Here is a 20,590-nt window from a genome sequence, read left to right on the forward strand (position 1 = left end):
AGATGGAGACAGAGAGATGTACCCGTGAAAGTCTTTATATTCAGAGCCAGAGAGATATACCTGTGAAAGTCTTTATATTCAGAGCCAGAGAGATGTACCTGTGAAAGTCTTTATATTCAGAGCCAGAGAGATGCACCTGTGAAAGTCTATAATCAGACAGAGAGATGTACCCGTGAAAGTCTATAATCAGACCAAGATATGTAACCGTGAAAGTCTTTATAATCAGAGCCAGAGAGATGTACCTGTGAAAGTCTTTATATTCAGAGCCAGAGAGATGCACCTGTGAAAGTCTATAATCAGACAGAGAGATGTACCCGTGAAAGTCTATAATCAGACCATGATATGTAACTGTGAAAGTCTTTATAATCAGAGCCAGAGAGATGCACCTGTGAAAGTCTATAATCAGACAGAGAGATGTACCCGTGAAAGTCTATAATCAGACCAAGATATGTAACCGTGAAAGTCTTTATAATCAGACAGAGAGATGTACCAGTTAAAGTCCTTATAATCAGATGGAGACAGAGAGATGTACATATGAAACCTTTATAATCCTGTGAAAGTCTTTATAATCAGACAGAGATGTACCCGTGAAAGTCTTTATAATCAGACAGAGAGATGTACCAGTTAAAGTCCTTATAATCAGATGGAGACAGAGAGATGTACATATGGAAACCTTTATAATCAGACAGAGATGTACCCGTGAAAGTCTTTATAATCAGACAGAGATGTACCTGTGAAAGTCTTTATAATCAGACAGAGAGATGTACCAGTGAAAGTCTATAATCAGACAGAGAGATGTACCCGTGAAAGTCTTTATAATCAGACCAAGATATGTAACCTGTGAAAGTCTTTATAATCAGAGCCAGAGAGATGTACCTGTGAAAGTCTTTATATTCAGAGCCAGAGAGATGCACCTGTGAAAGTCTATAATCAGACAGAGAGATGTACCCGTGAAAGTCTATAATCAGACCATGATATGTAACTGTGAAAGTCTTTATAATCAGAGCCAGAGAGATGCACCTGTGAAAGTCTATAATCAGACAGAGAGATGTACCCGTGAAAGTCTATAATCAGACCAAGATATGTAACCGTGAAAGTCTTTATAATCAGACAGAGAGATGTACCAGTTAAAGTCCTTATAATCAGATGGAGACAGAGAGATGTACCTGTGAAAGCCTTTATAATCAGACAGAGATGTACCCGTGAAAGTCTTTATAATCAGACAGAGAGATGTACCAGTTAAAGTCCTTATAATCAGATGGAGACAGAGAGATGTACCTGTGAAAGCCTTTATACTCAGACAGATAGATGTACATGTGAAAGTCTTTATAATCAGACCGAGACAGAGATGTACCTGTGAAAGTCTTTATAATCAGACAGAGAGATGTACTTGTGAAAGTCTTTATAATCAAACCGAGACAGAGATGTACCTGTGAAAGTCTTTATAATCAGACAGAGAGATGTACTTGTGAAAGTCTTTATAATCAGACCGTGACAGAGATGTACCTGTGAAAGTCTTTATAATCAGACCGAGACAGAGATGTACCTGTGAAAGTCTTTATAATCAGACAGAGACAGAGAGATGTACCTGTGGAAGTATTTATAATCAGACAGAGATGTACCTGTGAAAGTCTTTATAATCAGACAGAGATGTACCTGTGAAAGTCTTTATAATCAGACAGAGATGTACCTGTGAAAGCCTTTATAATCAGAACGAGACAGAGAGATGTACCTGTGAAACACAGTTTCCGTTAGCCGGTAATAGCCGGCTTTTGGCTGCTAAAACTTTTTTTGAAAAGGCGATAAATAAAATTGACGCAGGGCAATGGTCGGAGAGAAGACAAAGAAATTCCGTCCCGAAATAATGCTTTTTAAACTATTAATTGATGGAAATACCAGTTTGAATGGTCATCCCAACAAGTTTCTAGGTTAATTTGACTAATTTAGTGGAAGTAAATTGGCGCATGTGTACAGTATATTTGTTATGTATCTTATTTATCACACACGTACACAATACAGACAGCCTTTCAGCGGAAAATATGTCTGACAGCGTTGAGAGCTGCTGCTACAGCATCTCAAATAGCAAATGCGTAGTCAACATGCAGGCATCATCAGCGCGTCACACACCACTTTGCAATGCGCTGGAGGCAGTATGCCTTTTAAAAACATACACTTAAATGTCTGAAACCTGTACGGTTTACTACATGTTACGAGGCATGTCTTACCTTGCTTTAAAGTAGCCTAGACAAAATCAGACCATATCCCTGGAGGAAATAAATTCATATTCACTTTCTTTCTTTGGCCAATAGCCAAAGGCACAATCGTTGTAATAACAGCAATCCATGCTAGTTGTAGCATATTAGATCTACCCTCTAACGGATATTTTAGTTTCTGTCACATGAAACCGCTCGTATGTACGGTGTGCTTTTGACAACAGTGTTTTCCTGCTAATTGCGTTATGGAAAGAATATTCAAATGTAGCCTGCTGCACATTGCGACTCTTATAATGTGAAATAATAGTAGTTTATCAACATCTTAATCTAAACATTATGATCTGTTGCATCAGACTCATTGCTTTTGAATGTTTTATTTATTTAGTCTAGGCCTATTGGGATCTATTGTCCCACAACTGTCCCATAGTCTGTTTGGAATAGGCTATTTCTTTCTCGTCAAGCTGACTAATAGAATATGTATTTTTTTCACAAAATGTATGAACTCATGTATTAACAGAGACAAATACTCATCAGCAGAGCGGCGAAAAATACTCCTCAAAACTCCCATTCAGTTGGATGAAGTTACCCGTTAAAAATATCTAATGGTTAAGGTTTGGATTTGTCAAGGGTAAGCTGATCCCACATCTGTGTCTAGGGGAAAGTTCTTTCCAGACAAGCGCATATCACTGGGAGAGATGACACAAATTATGTAATCTTGCAAACTATATTCAGTTCAGTTTTGACTGGGTTTCTATTCAACAAAGATATACCTAGTTTTGGAATGCTAAAGCAGCAAAGTAGTCTCATCAGTGTGCTCCTATATGTCGTTACATCTGAACAGGCGTTTGGAGTGGCCCGGAAACAAGTGTGCTACATCAAAGATGTGTTATTAAGGGAGAGAAAATGACCAACATAGGGACAAAATAACCCAGAGATATCGTTGGATACCTATTACCAGAAATGCTCTCCTGTCCACTTTTATTTTCTCCGGTGTTGTTCTTTTAGAGAAGATTCTACCTTCATCTCTCCTCCCTCCTTATTTCTTTCAGAAACCACCTCTTCAGACTCAATCTGGAGGACCTCTCGTTGATCCAGGTGAGTCTTTCCCAGCGTTACCATTATCCCCCCTCTATTTTACTATCTATCGCTCTGTCACTCCCTCTTTCTCCCTCTCAATCCCCTTCCTATATATATATCCCTCTCACTCACTCTTCCATTCACTTCTCTCTTTTCTCATTTTCTCTCTCTTTCTTCTCGTATTCTCTCTCTCTTTGTTCCTCTTCCTTCTTTTCTGCCCCCTCCCTCTCCCACCACCTCCTTACTCTCTGCTGGACCACAGTGCCATCTATAAGAAGTCCTGTCTGTCTTGTCTTTGTGTGTAACACAGTTATGCAGTAATTATCATAACACTTACTGGAACAGCCCAGCTGTCAGGCCCTTAAGAAATGGTCACAAACAAGACACAAAGCTTGTCATAGCATGCCATGGGAGCTACAGTAATGAAAACCCAGGGAACATTTCAAATAGTTCAATAGTTTCTCGCTGTTATAGACTATGCATCTTGACAACATCATTAAGTTAAGTGCTGATAAATGAAGCCAGGATCATTCTTATTTTGTCAGGAAGTCCTATGGGCTTGGATTGTACCATGGGCTATGTACAGAGGCCATCTCTAGGCTAAGCTGGATCAGGGATTCAGGAAAGTCCACCAGCCACAGTAGTCAGTCTTAATGCCCCATCTGTCTAACTGTAGTCTTCTCTTCAGTCAGTCTTAATGCCCCATCTAACTGTAGTCTTCTCTTCAGTCGGTCTTAATGCCCCATCTGTCTAACTGTAGTCTTCTCTTCAGTCAGTCTTAATGCTCCATCTAACTGTAGTCTTCTCTTAAGTCGGTCTCAATGCTCCACCTGTCTAACTGTAGTCTTCTCTTCAGTCAGTCTTAATGCCCCATCTAACTGTAGTCTTCTCTTCAGTCAGTCTTAATGCCCCATCTAACTGTAGTCTTCTCTTCAGTCAGTCTTAATGCCCCATCTGTCTAACTGTAGTCTCCTCTTCAGTCAGTCTTAATGCCCCATCTGTCTAACTGTAGTCTTCTCTTCAGTCAGTCTTAATGCCCCATCTGTCTAACTGTAGTCTTCTCTTCAGTCAGTCTTAATGCCCCATCTATCTAACTGTAAGTGTCTCCCCATCTAACTGTAGTCTTCTCTTCAGTCAGTCTTAATGCCCCATCTGTCTAACTGTAGTCTTCTCTTCAGTCAGTCTTAATGCCCCATCTAACTGTAGTCTTCTCTTCAGTCAGTCTTAATGCTCCATCTAACTGTAGTCTTCTCTTAAGTCGGTCTCAATGCTCCACCTGTCTAACTGTAGTCTTCTCTTCAGTCAGTCTTAATAACCCATCTGTCTAACTGTAGTCTCCTCTTCAGTCAGTCTTAATGCCCCATCTGTCTAACTGTAGTCTTCTCTTCAGTCAGTCTTAATGCCCCATCTGTCTAACTGTAGTCTTCTCTTCAGTCAGTCTTAATGCCCCATCTGTCTAACTGTAGTCTCCTCTTCAGTCAGTCTTAATGCCCCATCTGTCTAACTGTAGTCTTCTCTTCAGTCAGTCTTAATGCCCCATCTGTCTAACTGTAGTCTTCTCTTCAGTCAGTCTTAACCTCTAGCGACGAGCAATCCCGTATCCGGGAGCGTAATCATAGCCTCAAGCGCATTACCATAACGCAACGTTTCCTATTCATGAAAATCGCAAATGAAATGAAATAAATATATTCAAACACAAGCTTAGCCTTTTGTTAACAACACTGTCATCTCAGATTTTCAAAATATGCGTTACAGCCAACTCTAGACAAGCATTTGTGTAAGTTTAGCATGGCATAATCCAATTTGTAAGTCGCTCTGGATAAGAGCGTCTGCCAAATGACTTAAATGTAAATGACTTAAATGCATAATGCTATGCTAGGCTGTGCTGGCAGCAGGCAACATTTTCACAAAAATAAGAAAAGCAACCAAATTAAATAATTTACCTTTGAAGAACATCAGATGCTTTCACTCAGGAGACTCCCAGTTAGATAGCGAATGTTCCTTTTTTCCAAAAATAATATTTTTGTAGGCGAAAAACGTCACTGCTTGGCTAAGAAATCGACAGAAAAATACTTCAACTATAACGCATTAGCATAATGCAACTTTTTCTATTCATGAAAATCGCAAATGAAATTAAATAAATATATTGAAACACAAGCTTAGCCTTTTGTTAACAACACTGTTATCTCAGATTTTCAAAATATGCTTTTCAACCAAAGCTACACAAGCATTTGTGTAAGAGTATTGATAGCCTAGCATAGCATTAAGCCTAGCATTCTGCAGGCAACATTTTCACAAAAACAAGAAAAGCATTCAAATAAAATCATTTACCTTTGAAGAACTTAGTATGATTTCAATGACGAGACTCTCAGTTAGATAGCAAATGTTCATTTTTTTCCAAAAAGATTATTTGTGTTTTGGGGAAATAGCTCCGTTTTGTTCATCATGTTTGGCTAAGAAAAAGCCCGGAATATGCAGTCACTACAACGCTGAACTTTTTTCCAAATTAGCTCCATAATATCGACAGAAACATGGCAAACGTTGTTTAGAATCAATCCTCAGGGTGTTTTTCACATATCTATTCGATAATATATCAGTCGTGACAGTTGGTTTCTCATCAGAAGCGAACGGAAAAATACTGCAGCTGGAGATTACGCAATGATTGCAATGGAGGACACCAAGCGACCACCTGGTAGATGTAGTCTCTTATGGTCAATCTTCCAATGATATGCCTACAAATACGTCACAATGCTGTCGACACCTTGGGAAGCGACAGAAAGCCGAAGCTCATTCATGGGCCATTCACAGCCATATAAGGAGTCATTGGCATGAGGCGGTTTCAAAAAATGCAGCACTTCCTGATTGGATTTTTATCTGGGTTTCGCCTGTAACATCAGTTCATCAGTGTTTTCTTTCCAAAGCTGTCAATTATATGCATAGTCGAGCATCTTTTCGTGACAAAATATCTTGTTTAAAACGGGAACGTTTTTCATCCAAAAATTGAAATAGCGCCCCCTATATCTAAGAAGTTAATGCCCCACCTGTCTAACTGTAGTCTTCTCTTCAGTCAGTGTTAATTCCCTATACGTGTATGTCTACCCCAGCTCCTAAAACCACGTGGGAAATTCCTGTGGATCCTGTGGTCCAGACCCATTCTGTTCTGCTGCATGACGGTAGTATTTTTGCAGTTTGCTAAGTTATTTGCACCGTGTGTTCTGCCTGCCAGAGGAAGAAGCACAGATGCTCATTCTCTATCTCTTCGTAGTTAAGACTGGCAGCACAAAACCAAATCAATTGAATCAAGCAAATTGATTGTTATTAGATTTTTTAATATGTGTTATTAAAATTATGCTATAAAATAATATCTCTTATCTTTTTTGTCAACCTTTGATGTTGAAAGCAATAGCATGTGTTTGAGCAGTGCAAAGTGATATTTGTAAACATACTGTACAGTATAATTGTAGCTCTTTCCCTCCCTTCATCCCTTCATCCCACAATGGCATAGTAACCATTACCCCAGCATGCTCCCTCCTTTCTCCTTGATTTCCATGGCTGAAGGCTGTATGTGTGTACTTAGCCCCTGTGGGGCTAAGAATCGTGTAGCACAGTGAGTAACCAGTCAAACATTGACACGTTAGAGGTTTATCTGGATCTCTTCCTGGGGGATAACAGCAGGCTCCTTTGATGCTCTGGACAGAGGATAGACACTGGCTGTTTACACCCTCAAAGACCAGGGGAGAATAGAGAGAATGGGGAGGGGGTTAGGGGAGAGAGAGAGAGAGAGAGAACAAAAGACATGAAGAAGATGAGGAGAGGGAAGAATAGAGGAAAAAGAGATAGGAGATCATGATAGACAGAGATGAGAGAAAGAAAGTGAGGTAGAGTGAGACAGAGAGATACCCCCCATAGAGAAAGGTAGAGATCCATGGGGAGTCACTCTTGTGTTGGTGCTCACTGGGACAGGGCTGGTTATTAAAGATGCTTCATCCCATCCCTTCTTCTCTCATCCTCCCCCCATCCCTTCATCCATCCCTCTTAGCCTTTATCTCATCCCTCACTCAGTGTAGATTCCTCTAGCCCTTATCAACCCTCCTTCGCCCCAGGCAGGCCCCATCTCCAAAGAGAGCAAGCCTTGGTAATCTGGACCACGGGCCAACTGCCAATTTAAACTGACCCTGAGTCTTGAGGCTGCTTTGCATCTGACTGGAACAGGGTTTTAGGCTAGAGAGTTAAGGAGCTACCTATCTAAAAAAAAACAGGGCTCGGCTGAAGTGGTCGGAGTGTTATTGTGAGATTTGGTTCTGCTTTGGTTGCTACCATCTTCTATTTTTCTCTTCTTCTCTCCTTTCTTCTTGTAATTTTCCTCTCCCCCTGTCCTCTTCTCTCTCTCTCCTCTAACTCTCCCCCTCTTCACGTCTCTTCTCCTCTTTCCCGCTCTCCTCTCTTTTCTTCTCCTCTCCTCATTTACCTTCTTCTATAATGACACAGGGCGAGACCCAGATGCATACACAGGAGGCAGATGGTTCGAGTCTCTGATATTTATTAAACAACAAGGGGCAGGCAAGAGGCAGGTTGAGGACAGGCAAAAGTGCAGTAACCAGGTCAAAGTTCAAAACGGTACAAGGAGGCAGGCAGGCTCAAGGTAAGGGCAGGCTGATTGGTCAGGCTGGTGGGCTCAGAGTTAGGGCAGGCAAAAGGTCAAAACCAGGAGGACTAGAAAAACAGAGGCAAGGAAAAAGCAGGAGCACGGAAACACATGCTGGTTGACAAGACAAGACGAACTGGCAACAGACAAACAGAGAACACGGGAACAAATACCCTGGGAATAATGGGGAAAACGGGTGACACCTGGAGGTGGGTGGAGACAATCACAAAGACAGGTGAAACAGATCAGGGCGTGACATCTTCTGCTTTGTCCCTCAGCTCCACTACCCTTTACCCCCTCCTCTCGTTTTAATTTCCCCTCTCCTCTCTTTAAAAGATACAATTATTTCCATTGCAGTGAGATTTGCATCCTTGGCGTCATTGGCATGGCTTATATTCTTTCTGTGTTAGGTTTCATTATGAAGGAAGTCTCCCCTGCTGGTGCCTCTCAGCTCATATTAAGAGCATTAAAGATGGATCAAGTTGATTTGTGATGGGAATATTGTTTATGAAACCGCAATACAGGAACTACAGATGAAAATGTACTATCTAGCTAAATCTGGTGCAATGGCATGTTGTACATGGTCCCTAACAAATAAACAAGTAAATAATACATTCCTAGAAAGAATGTACTACCAGAATACTCACAGGTTTAGTTGATTTTACTTAAAGTAGTCTGCTGTGGGAAATGACCTACAAAACTACACTCTCGTGTCTTGTGTGTCTTGATGAAGCTCAGTGCTGAGAGCTATGCCGTGCATGATTTATTTATTTTTTACAAGAAGAGACGAGGTAGAATTACCATTTGATGTTTAATCAATGCTCAGACGTAATCCTTTATGAACCAAGGAAATATATTTATGAGCATGTCAAAACAGCCAAGGTCATCCTTCAATGTATGAAGGAAAAATAAACCAGCACTCTAGAAAAAAGTTCCGGCATTATTGATTGAAATCTCTCTAATTTTCCCTCAAACTAACCCTCATCACTTAAAATGAAACCGGGAGCCTCTTGGCAGTGTTGTGTTGTTTGGAGTTTCAGAGAGCAGTGGCAGTTTATGCGCTGCTAGCCAGCTAACTGCCTTCTGTCTGTCCTGTGGTACTGCAGATATAGAGTTCACCAGGAGATCGATACTGGCTGAGGCCTGCTATCATAATCTCACTGGCCTCTGTTACCTCAGCAAAACACTCTTCTTCCCTCCCTCCTTCTCTCCCCCTCTCTCTTCCTACTCCCTGACTGTAATGAACAATAAAGTCAAGGTTTTAGAAGAGCACAAGGGAGAGAAGAAGTGAAGTCCTCTGCTCTGAGAAGAAGGGATAACATTGGAGATGAAGAGTGAGAAAGCGAGGGTGAGAGAGAGAGAGCGAGAGCGAGAGAACTCTTTTGCAATTTCTGTGTGTCTTTGATTGCATTCCCCATGGATTATCTCTTCAATTGGGGCTATGAACAGGAAGGGTACAGACGACTCAGGCGAGAGATAGTACTTTGTCTGATGAAGTGTTTTCGTGTTGTAAACACTCTCAGAATACAAAGCAAAACAATGATTTGAAGTGAAAAGTTTCTGAGAAGTTTCTGATTGCCATCAGATGAAGTGTTTTTACAACACAAACACACACTCAGAATCTGGTTTATATGGAATCTGGCAGCAGGTAAAGTAGGCCTATTCTGCAATGACTAGCATGTCTAGTGTGAACAGCCCCTATGTCAATACACCACCCCTTACCCCCTTCTACCCCCTAGCCTTACCCCCTACCCCCTCACTGTCCTACACTCACCCCTTACCAACCCCAGTCAGCAGAGTCAGCCTTGGCACCCTGTACACCCTGTACAGTAGCTGTTGTGGTTTGGACGTAGCACTTCCTTGATGAATTACCTGCTCTCTGTCTGCATTGTGTTCACATCCCATTGTGTTGCTCACGGTGATGGATGATCACCTGGGTTCTAGACCTCAGTGTTCCTTCCTTCCTGTCCTGTTTCTCTCTCTCTTTCTCTTCTCTCTCCCTCTGTTCTATCGTTAATATAATGGCCTTATGAGAGACATGAGATACTTTAAATCCTTCATTAGTAGGCTATTTCCTCTGACACAGAAAATGTAAACTGGAACACAGAGGCAGTCTAGTTTTTCAGAGAGTGTTGTGGATCGAAGCATTAGGCAATTATTGCTGGACAAGTTCTGTAGTAGCAGTTGCATTGTTCACATTCAATGTGGAGTGCAGTATGTGAAATAAATAGCACATATGCAATGAAACATTATTTTTTGCTATAATGAAGACATCTAATGCAAGATGCAAAATAAGTTCCCAGTGTGTTGTATTTCAGCAGCTTCTCTCTTCCCATCACACTTTCTGTCTGAGAGACAATTACCCTGCTTAGCAAGCACTAACGGAACACCTCTGTTAGCTTCAATAGCACAGCTTCTTTAAATTGGCCAAGTCGGGATAACTCCTCCATTTAAATGCATGGAATAATACAGAGGACTGAGTCAGTGGAATGGGGGCACAGAATAGAGATACACAGCACACTCAATAATAACTTGGACTGGTCCATTAAAGTGGCTGAGAGGGGTGATGGGGTTCGGAAACTAATGGTTTGACCCTGGATGATGGTCAATGTTCACACTGATAGTGACTAATTGACTGTCTGCCCTGTGTATACTGAACACCTTCATATTTGATGTCATACATTATGGTGAGACGACAGTCTCTGTGGAGTTAAGATGTTTCTCAGTCAATTAAAACATACCCTATTAAGATTTTAAATACCCTACCTGCATGTTGACTGACAGCTCTGCTCTGATGACTGTAACTATCTGGGATTGTTGTGAAACAGACACATATTTTAATATGACTTCAGGGCCAATCTCTTGTCAGAACCTTTCATCGGCTTACATCAGCCAGACATCAGTCAGAATTCTAAATGTCGCGACAACAAAAAAACGGTCAAAAGACATTTCGAACAGATACAGATGTCTCTGCTCTCTGTCTCTCCTCATAATGTCCTAGTCTTACGAAGGAGTCCCAAGACAGTATCTACTCTAGACATAAAGTGTGGCTCTCTTTATGCAAAATAGATGCTATCATGTCTGGGTGTCTGGGGAGAAGAACACTTCTCTGTTTTTCTCTCTGTCTTTCCATTCCTCTTCCTTGCTCTCCCTTTTCTCTCTCTGCCTAAGTCCCTTTCCTATGCTATGTTATGTCCCCCCAACCTCTCTCTCTGTCTGTCCTCCGACCATGCTCTCTCTGTCTCTCCCTAACACCCACCTTATGGTAACAATGGGCCTCTTAGTAGTAAAGACACACACATGGTCTCTGCACAAAGGCTCATCTCTTGGTTATCAAACAGTACTGAGGACAGTGTAGTGAAGAGAGAGGGTGGGCAGAGAGAACATGCATATCTCCAGATTCAAATCACTTTAAGTCCCAAACACTGAATGCCTGCATGTGATTATGCCCTACAGCTGCTTTCAGACCAGTAGATACTTCTGAAAAGCAGCTTTTCTTTCTAACTAAAAAGGGCTGTGTATCAGAGACCTAAAGTTGAGAGCTGATAATTAGAATAAATGTCAGCACACTAGAGATTAAATTTCACTTTAAGAGAGCTATTTCGTCTGCAGAGTACAGTGAGGCTAAATAATAGGGTTGTAATGGGTGTTTAATGTTTTAAGATTTTGGTTCTAGGCTTTGCATCGATGCACGGCTAGGTATTCTGGCCCATTTGATGTCTCGGCACTGAGGTACTGGGGTGTGGGAGGTGGTAAATGATGCCAATATATTACTGGTTTTTAGGAAAGATGGATAATATTCACTTCATATTTTATTATAGTAGCCGTTGTTGAAAGTGGAATAAGTATGAGTATTGAATCTCTTCTGAATTGTTCTATTTATATTTGATTATTATAATACATTTGAATGAGTAATGATTTGTTTTATTGAATCCGTTAGTGCCCACAAAGCTCTTTCGTAATATTATTGATTATGTTACTTCATCATTACTATCTAATACCATATCACAGACGGACCAGCGAAAGTTTGAGTTAGACCAAACTTTTTGTTATTTTCCCTGTAATTTCTGAGTGCACATATTGTACACACAGCCTACTCATAGGGACAGCCAGTGCTGTGCAAGCTGGGTTGGCATGCTGAGCTGCTAGTGCTTATGTGTGGTTTGTGTCAGAGGAGCACTGTCCCTAAAATAGCTAGCTTTGGCCTGGAATGTCATCTAGCATCCTGACAGATACAGCTGAGTGGTGGCCACGCACACATGCACACACACAATCCACCACCTTCTGCTTCCCTCCACTTTATGCTGGGCCTCTATCCTATTTTCTTTCTCCTTCTCATCCCCCCATCTCCCGCCTCTTGTTCCCACGTGAACCTGCCAGGTGTGTGGGTAATATAAATAATTATTATTATTAGGGGGGTGCTTATATTTTGTCCTGTTACACACAAGTGTGTTTTTTCCCACATCCCAACTCTCCCTGAGACCGCAACAGATTTTTTAACCTTTGAGTTAATGGCCCAATGCGCTAACCTCTAGGCTACCTGTGCGTGTGCGCGTTTGTGTGTGTGTGTGTGTGTGCGTGCGTGCAATATCTCTACTTCCTGTTACTTCTTTTAGGCCATCGGGACGGTGGAGTTAAGGCTTTCTCATAAAAACAACGGAGGAGAATTTCAGTGCAATGTTCCTGTCTGAGGAGGAAATGAAAGAAGGTTTCTGCTGAGGGGTTTCAACATCACCTCTCTTTCTGTCTGCACGATATACAGCTGATATACAACTTTCAATCCTGAATCAGATGGAAACATTATAATAATGTGTTTGGTATAGTTTAACAGGTTCTTAATGTAAAAGGTGGTTTCAACTCATTAGGCTACCTTCCCCTCATTTCGTCCTTATACAAAGTTGAAATATAGAGTATATTTAAGTTGAAAACACGATTTATTTTATGTCCTAAAAAAAAAGTATCCATACAGTATAAAGTTCCCTCAAGTAGTTTACCATATTGTAAAAATAGAAACTGCTCTCCATGATTTACCTGGCTAAATGAATGATTGGGGAAGGTGGTCTAGAGTTACAGTGAAACATACAATTACAATGGGACTGATAGCTAGCAAGTGGTTCATAAATTCCGGAGTGGTACATTAAGTTACAGCGGTACAGTAATTATTACAGAAACTTTCCATTCACTCCCTAATCTCTGGAGGGGTGGTAATGGCTGTTCTCCTCCTCCGTCCATCCATCGTTTCACTGGCTTGACGCCAGCAGTCATTTCATTCCATTACTACAGAACCTTTATCAATGAAAACCCCCTGGAGGACCAGAAGTGAAATTACAGTTGAGGAATCCGAGTGTATTGAATTCTCATCCTTAGAGGACAGGCTTAGGTTTTTATCTCCTAATTCCTCTCTGCTAGTAAAAACGTGAAAAGCATCTCAACATTTCCTCCCATGTAAATCACATTGACATTCAGTTCTGTGCTCGCTCTCTCATGTCTAAGTATCCCTCATTTTCTCCCCTGGTGTAAATCACATTGTCATCCGTCTCTGTGCTCGCTCCCTCGTGTCTGGAATGAGCCCTGGTGGGTGGGCGCGTTAATTGAATTCAGTGTTCATATTTAACGTGCACTGGTACACCGATAGGATGCGGTCTGCTGTGTAGGATGTATTCATTCAGCCTCTGTGTGGGTCGATGAACCACAGCCATATAAATGAATGGGAAAGGGAAAGAGGTTGGTTGTAGTGGCCGATACTATACCACCTGGTCAAACCAACTCAAGACTGGAGGAAATAGTCTACACCGTATTTAAAACAATGTGATGTGGTTTACCTGCCTACAGAAAACGGCTATTGTAGAATGTTGTCATTGTTCATTATTAAACTGTTGTCTACTGCTCAAATATCAGTTTGAGTGTTTCTAAAAGCTGATCTTTTGTTGGTTTACAATGGTGTTAATGAACAGTTCATATTTTTTTGGCCCAATGTTTAATGTTCTCTTCGTTTAATGCCTATGTGTTTCCATTGTGCCATGCTGTTTCAGTGTCTGTTTCTAATGCAGTTTAACACCAGTATCTTGTGTTTCTAATGTTACTTTTGTGTTGACAGGAGGCGGAGTGGCACTGTGATGAGTTCACTAAAGGAGCCTGCTTCAGTCGGGGCAAGTCAGAGGTGAGGCCGTTAACACACTCATCCCAACATGAAACAAACCCACTCATAACTCAGACTTAACTTAGACTTCACTCAAACTGGAGAAAACCCCTCATGGACAACAATGTGTGATTTATGTCTGAAGTAGGTGGATTTAAGTCTCAATTTAGTGGGTTTAGTACACACCTTTCATTTAAACTGACTATACACAGACACTTTTTTCCTTTCTTCTGTTTGTGTGTGTGTGTGTGTATGTGTGTGTGTGTGTGTGTTTGTGAGTGAGTGAGAACAGTGTATTAAAATATAACTCCACAATAATATAAAATAAAGATTTTTTTTAACTACATTGTGGACCGTTCAAATTGAGTTGAGAAACTAAAACACAATGATGGTCAAACATGGTACATTACATCATCTATACATGTATGCATAATTATTGTATTTTTATTAAATACAGTGGATGAAAGGACAAGGATTTTATTTTATTTAACCTTTATTAAACCGTTGGAGAATAAGATGGCAGGTTTTGGCTCAGACGTTCACACGGCTCAGACGTTCACACGGCTCAGACATTCACATGGCTCAGACATTCACATGGCTCAGACATTCACATGGCTCAGACGTTCACATGGCTCAGACATTCACATTCACATGGCTCAGACATTCACATGGCTCAGACGTTCACATGGCTCAGACATTCACATGGCTCAGACGTTCACATGGCTCAGACATTCACATTCACATGGCTCAGACGTTCACATGGCTCAGACGTTCACACGGCTCAGACGTTCACACGGCTCAGACGTTCACACGGCTCAGACGTTCACATGGCTCAGACGTTCACACGGCTCAGACGTTCACATTAACACGGCTCAGACGTTCACATTCACACGGCTCAGACATTCACACGGCTCAGACGTTCACACGGCTCAGACGTTCACACGGCTCAGACGTTCACATTCACACGGCTCAGACGTTCACAATCACACGGCTCAGACGATCACACGGCTCAGACGTTCACATGGCTCAGACGTTCACATTCACACGGCTCAGACGTTCACATTCACACGGCTCAGACGTTCACATTCACACGGCTCAGACGTTCACACGGCTCAGACGTTCACATTCACACGGCTCAGACGTTCACATGGCTCATACGTTCACACGGCTCAGACGTTCACACGGCTCAGACGTTCACACGGCTCAGACGTTCACGCGGCTCAGACGTTCACACGGCTCAGACGTTCACATGGCTCAGACGTTCACATTCACAGACGCTCACACGGCTCAGACATTCACATTCACACGGCTCAGACGTTCACGCGGCTCAGACGTTCACACGGCTCAGACGTTCACATGGCTCAGACGTTCACATTCACACGGCTCAGACGTTCACACGGCTCAGACGTTCACATTCACACGGCTCAGACGTTCACACGGCTCAGACGTTCACACGGCTCAGACGTTCACATTCACACGGCTCAGACGTTCACACGTTCACACGGCTCAGACGTTCACACGGCTCAGACGTTCACACGGCTCAGACGTTCACATGGCTCAGACATTCACATTCACACGCTCAGACATTCACACGGCTCAGACGTTCACATTCACAAGGCTCAGACGTTCACACGGCTCAGACGTTCACACGGCTCAGACGTTCACACGGCTCAGACGTTCACACGGCTCAGACGTTCACACGGCTCAGACGTTCACACGGCTCAGACGTTCACACGGCTCAGACGTTCACATGGCTCAGACGTTCACATTCACAAGGCTCAGACGTTCACATGGCTCAGACGTTCACACGGCTCAGACGTTCACACGGCTCAGACGTTCACATTGCTCAGACGTTCACATTCACACGGCTCAGACGTTCACATTCACACGGCTCAGACGTTCACACGGCTCACATTCACACGGCTCAGACGTTCACATTCACACGGCTCAGACGTTCACACGGCTCAGACGTTCACATTCACACGGCTCAGACGTTCACACGGCTCAGACGTTCACACGGCTCAGACGTTCACATTCACACGGCTCAGACGTTCACATGGCTCAGACGTTCACACGGCTCAGACGTTCACACGGCTCAGACGTTCACACGCTCAGACGTTCACATTCACACGGCTCAGACGTTCACATTCACACGGCTCAGACGTTCACACGGCTCAGACGTTCACACGGCTCAGACGTTCACATTCACACGGCTCAGACGTTCACATTCACACGGCTCAGACGTTCACATGGCTCAGACGTTCACATTCACACGGCTCAGACGTTCACATTCACACGGCTCAGACGTTCACATGGCTCAGACGTTCACACGGCTCAGACGTTCACACGGCTCAGACGTTCACACGGCTCAGACGTTCACACGGCTCAGACGTTCACATTCACACGGCTCAGACGTTCACACGGCTCAGACGTTCACATTCACACGGCTCAGACGTTCACACGGCTCAGACGTTCACACGGCTCAGACATTCACACGGCTCAGGCTCACATTCACATGGCTCAGACGTTCACACGGCTCAGACGTTCACATGGCTCAGACGTTCACATTCACACGGCTCAGACGTTCATTCACACGGCTCAGACGTTCACATTCACAAGGCTCAGACGTTCACATGCCTCAGACATTCACACGGCTCAGACGTTCACACGGCTCAGACATTCACATGGCTCAGACATTCACATTCACACGGCTCAGACATTAACATTCACACGGCTCAGACATTAACATTCACACGGCTCAGACATTAACATTCACACGGCTCAGACATTCACACGGCTCAGACATTAACATTCACACGGCTCAGACATTAACATTCACACGGCTCAGACATTAACATTCACACGGCTCAGACATTAACATTCACACGGCTCAGACATTAACATTCACACGGCTCAGACATTCACACAGCTCAGACATTAACATTCACACGGCTCAGACGTTCACATTCACACGGCTCAGACGTTCACACGGCTCAGACGTTCACATGGCTCAGACGTTCACATTCACACGGCTCAGACGTTCACACGGCTCAGACGTTCACATTCACACGGCTCAGACGTTCACACGGCTCAGACGTTCACACGGCTCAGACGTTCACATTCACACGGCTCAGACGTTCACACGGCTCAGACGTTCACATGGCTCAGACGTTCACATTCACACGGCTCAGACGTTCACACGGCTCAGACGTTCACATTCACAAGTCTCAGACGTTCACATGGCTCAGACGTTCACACGGCTCAGACGTTCACACGGCTCAGACGTTCACATTGCTCAGACGTTCACATTCACACGGCTCAGACGTTCACATTCACACGGCTCAGACGTTCACACGGCTCAGACGTTCACACGGCTCAGACGTTCACATTCACACGGCTCAGACGTTCACATTCACACGGCTCAGACGTTCACACGGCTCAGACGTTCACATTCACACGGCTCAGACGTTCACACGGCTCAGACGTTCACACGGCTCAGACGTTCACACTCACACGGCTCAAACGTTCACATGGCTCAGACGTTCACACGGCTCAGACGTTCACACGGCTCAGACGTTCACACGGCTCAGACGTTCACACGGCTCAGACGTTCACACGGCTCAGACGTTCACATTCACACGGCTCAGACGTTCACATTCACACGGCTCAGACGTTCACACGGCTCAGACGTTCACATCGGCTCAGACGTTCACATTCACACGGCTCAGACGTTCACACGGCTCAGACGTTCACACGGCTCAGACGTTCACATTCACACGGCTCAGACGTTCACATTCACACGGCTCAGACGTTCACACGGCTCAGACGTTCACGGCTCAGACGTTCACATTCACACGGCTCAGACGTTCACATTCACACGGCTCAGACGTTCACATGGCTCAGACGTTCACATTCACACGGCTCAGACGTTCACACGGCTCAGACGTTCACACGGCTCAGACGTTCACACGGCTCAGACGTTCACATTCACACGGCTCAGACGTTCACACGGCTCAGACGTTCACATTCACACGGCTCAGACGTTCACACGGCTCAGACGTTCACACGGCTCAGACGTTCACACGGCTCAGACGTTCACATTCACATGGCTCAGACGTTCACACGGCTCAGACGTTCACATGGCTCAGACGTTCACATTCACACGGCTCAGACGTTCACACGGCTCAGACGTTCACATTCACAAGGCTCAGACGTTCACATGCCTCAGACGTTCACACGGCTCAGACGTTCACACGGCTCAGACGTTCACATGGCTCAGACGTTCACATTCACACGGCTCAGACATTAACATTCACACGGCTCAGACATTAACATTCACACGGCTCAGACATTAACATTCACACGGCTCAGACATTCACACGGCTCAGACATTAACATTCACACGGCTCAGACATTAACATTCACACGGCTCAGACATTAACATTCACACGGCTCAGACATTAACATTCACACGGCTCAGACATTAACATTCACACGGCTCAGACATTCACACAGCTCAGACATTAACATTCACACGGCTCAGACATTAACATTCACACGGCTCAGACGTTCACATTCACACGGCTCAGACGTTCACATTCACACGGCTCAGACGTTCACACGGCTCAGACGTTCACATGGCTCAGACGTTCACATTCACACGGCTCAGACGTTCACACGGCTCAGACGTTCACATTCACACGGCTCAGACGTTCACACGGCTCAGACGTTCACACGGCTCAGACGTTCACATTCACACGGCTCAGACGTTCACACATTCACACGGCTCAGACGTTCACGGCTCAGACATTCACACGGCTCAGACGTTCACACGGCTCCGACGTTCACATGGCTCAGACATTCACATTCACACGGCTCAGACGTTCACACGGCTCAGACGTTCACATTCACAAGGCTCAGACGTTCACATGGCTCAGACGTTCACACGGCTCAGACGTTCACACGGCTCAGACGTTCACATTGCTCAAACGTTCACATTCACACGGCTCAGACATAAACATTCACACGGCTCAGACATTAACATTCACACGGCTCAGACATTAACATTCACACGGCTCAGACATTCACACGGCTCAGACATTAACATTCACACGGCTCAGACATTAACATTCACACGGCTCAGACATTAACATTCACACGGCTCAGACATTAACATTCACACGGCTCAGACATTAACATTCACATGGCTCAGACATTCACACAGCTCAGACATTAACATTCACACGGCTCAGACATTAACATTCACACGGCTCAGACGTTCACATTCACACGGCTCAGACGTTCACACGGCTCAGACGTTCACATTCACAAGGCTCAGACGTTCACATGGCTCAGACGTTCACACGGCTCAGACGTTCACACGGCTCAGACGTTCACATTGCTCAGACGTTCACATTCACACGGCTCAGACATTAACATTCACACGGCTCAGACATTAACATTCACACGGCTCAGACATTAACATTCACACGGCTCAGACATTCACACGGCTCAGACATTAACATTCACACGGCTCAGACATTAACATTCACACGGCTCAGACATTAACATTCACACGGCTCAGACATTAACATTCACACGGCTCAGACATTAACATTCACATGGCTCAGACATTCACACAGCTCAGACATTAACATTCACACGGCTCAGACATTAACATTCACACGGCTCAGACGTTCACATTCACACGGCTCAGACGTTCACATTCACACGGCTCAGACGTTCACACGGCTCAGACGTTCACACGGCTCAGACGTTCACATTCACACGGCTCAGACGTTCACATTCACACGGCTCAGACGATCACACGGCTCAGACGTTCACATGGCTCAGACGTTCACATTCACACGGCTCAGACGTTCACATTCACACGGCTCAGACGTTCACACGGCTCAGACGTTCACATTCACACGGCTCAGACGTTCACACGGCTCAGACGTTCACACGGCTCAGATGTTCACATTCACACGGCTCAAACGTTCACATGGCTCAGACGTTCACACGGCTCAGACGTTCACACGGCTCAGACGTTCACACGCCTCAGACGTTCACATTCACACGGCTCAGACGTTCATATTCACACGGCTCAGACGTTCACACGGCTCAGACGTTCACGCGGCTCAGACGTTCACATTCACACGGCTCAGACGTTCACACGGCTCAGACGTTCACATGGCTCAGACGTTCACATTCACACGGCTCAGACGTTCACGCGGCTCAGACGTTCACATTCACACGGCTCAGACGTTCACATGGCTCAGACGTTCACATTCACACGGCTCAGACGTTCACACGGCTCAGACGTTCACACGGCTCAGACGTTCACACGGCTCAGACGTTCACATTCACACGGCTCAGACGTTCACACGGCTCAGACGTTCACATTGCTCAGACGTTCACATTCACACGGCTCAGACATTAACATTCACACGGCTCAGACGTTCACATTCACACGGCTCAGACGTTCACATTCACACGGCTCAGACGTTCACACGG

The 20,590-nt window shown here is 44.3% G+C and overlaps 1 protein-coding gene across 2 annotated transcripts in view; it reads left to right on the forward strand.

The window, feature by feature from the left end:
• sema5a (sema domain, seven thrombospondin repeats (type 1 and type 1-like), transmembrane domain (TM) and short cytoplasmic domain, (semaphorin) 5A) overlaps positions 1-20,590 on the forward strand; it is a 209,735-nt gene that overhangs the window by 69,356 nt on the left and 119,789 nt on the right. For both annotated transcript variants that reach the window (XM_064949247.1, XM_064949248.1), the window contains exons 4-5: positions 3,263-3,308; positions 14,033-14,095. In XM_064949247.1, the coding sequence (XP_064805319.1) occupies positions 3,263-3,308; positions 14,033-14,095 (109 nt within the window). The remainder of the gene's footprint in view (positions 1-3,262; positions 3,309-14,032; positions 14,096-20,590) is intronic.

This window comes from Oncorhynchus masou, chromosome 30 (assembly GCF_036934945.1).
Source record: "Oncorhynchus masou masou isolate Uvic2021 chromosome 30, UVic_Omas_1.1, whole genome shotgun sequence".
Lineage (NCBI taxonomy): Eukaryota > Metazoa > Chordata > Actinopteri > Salmoniformes > Salmonidae > Oncorhynchus > Oncorhynchus masou.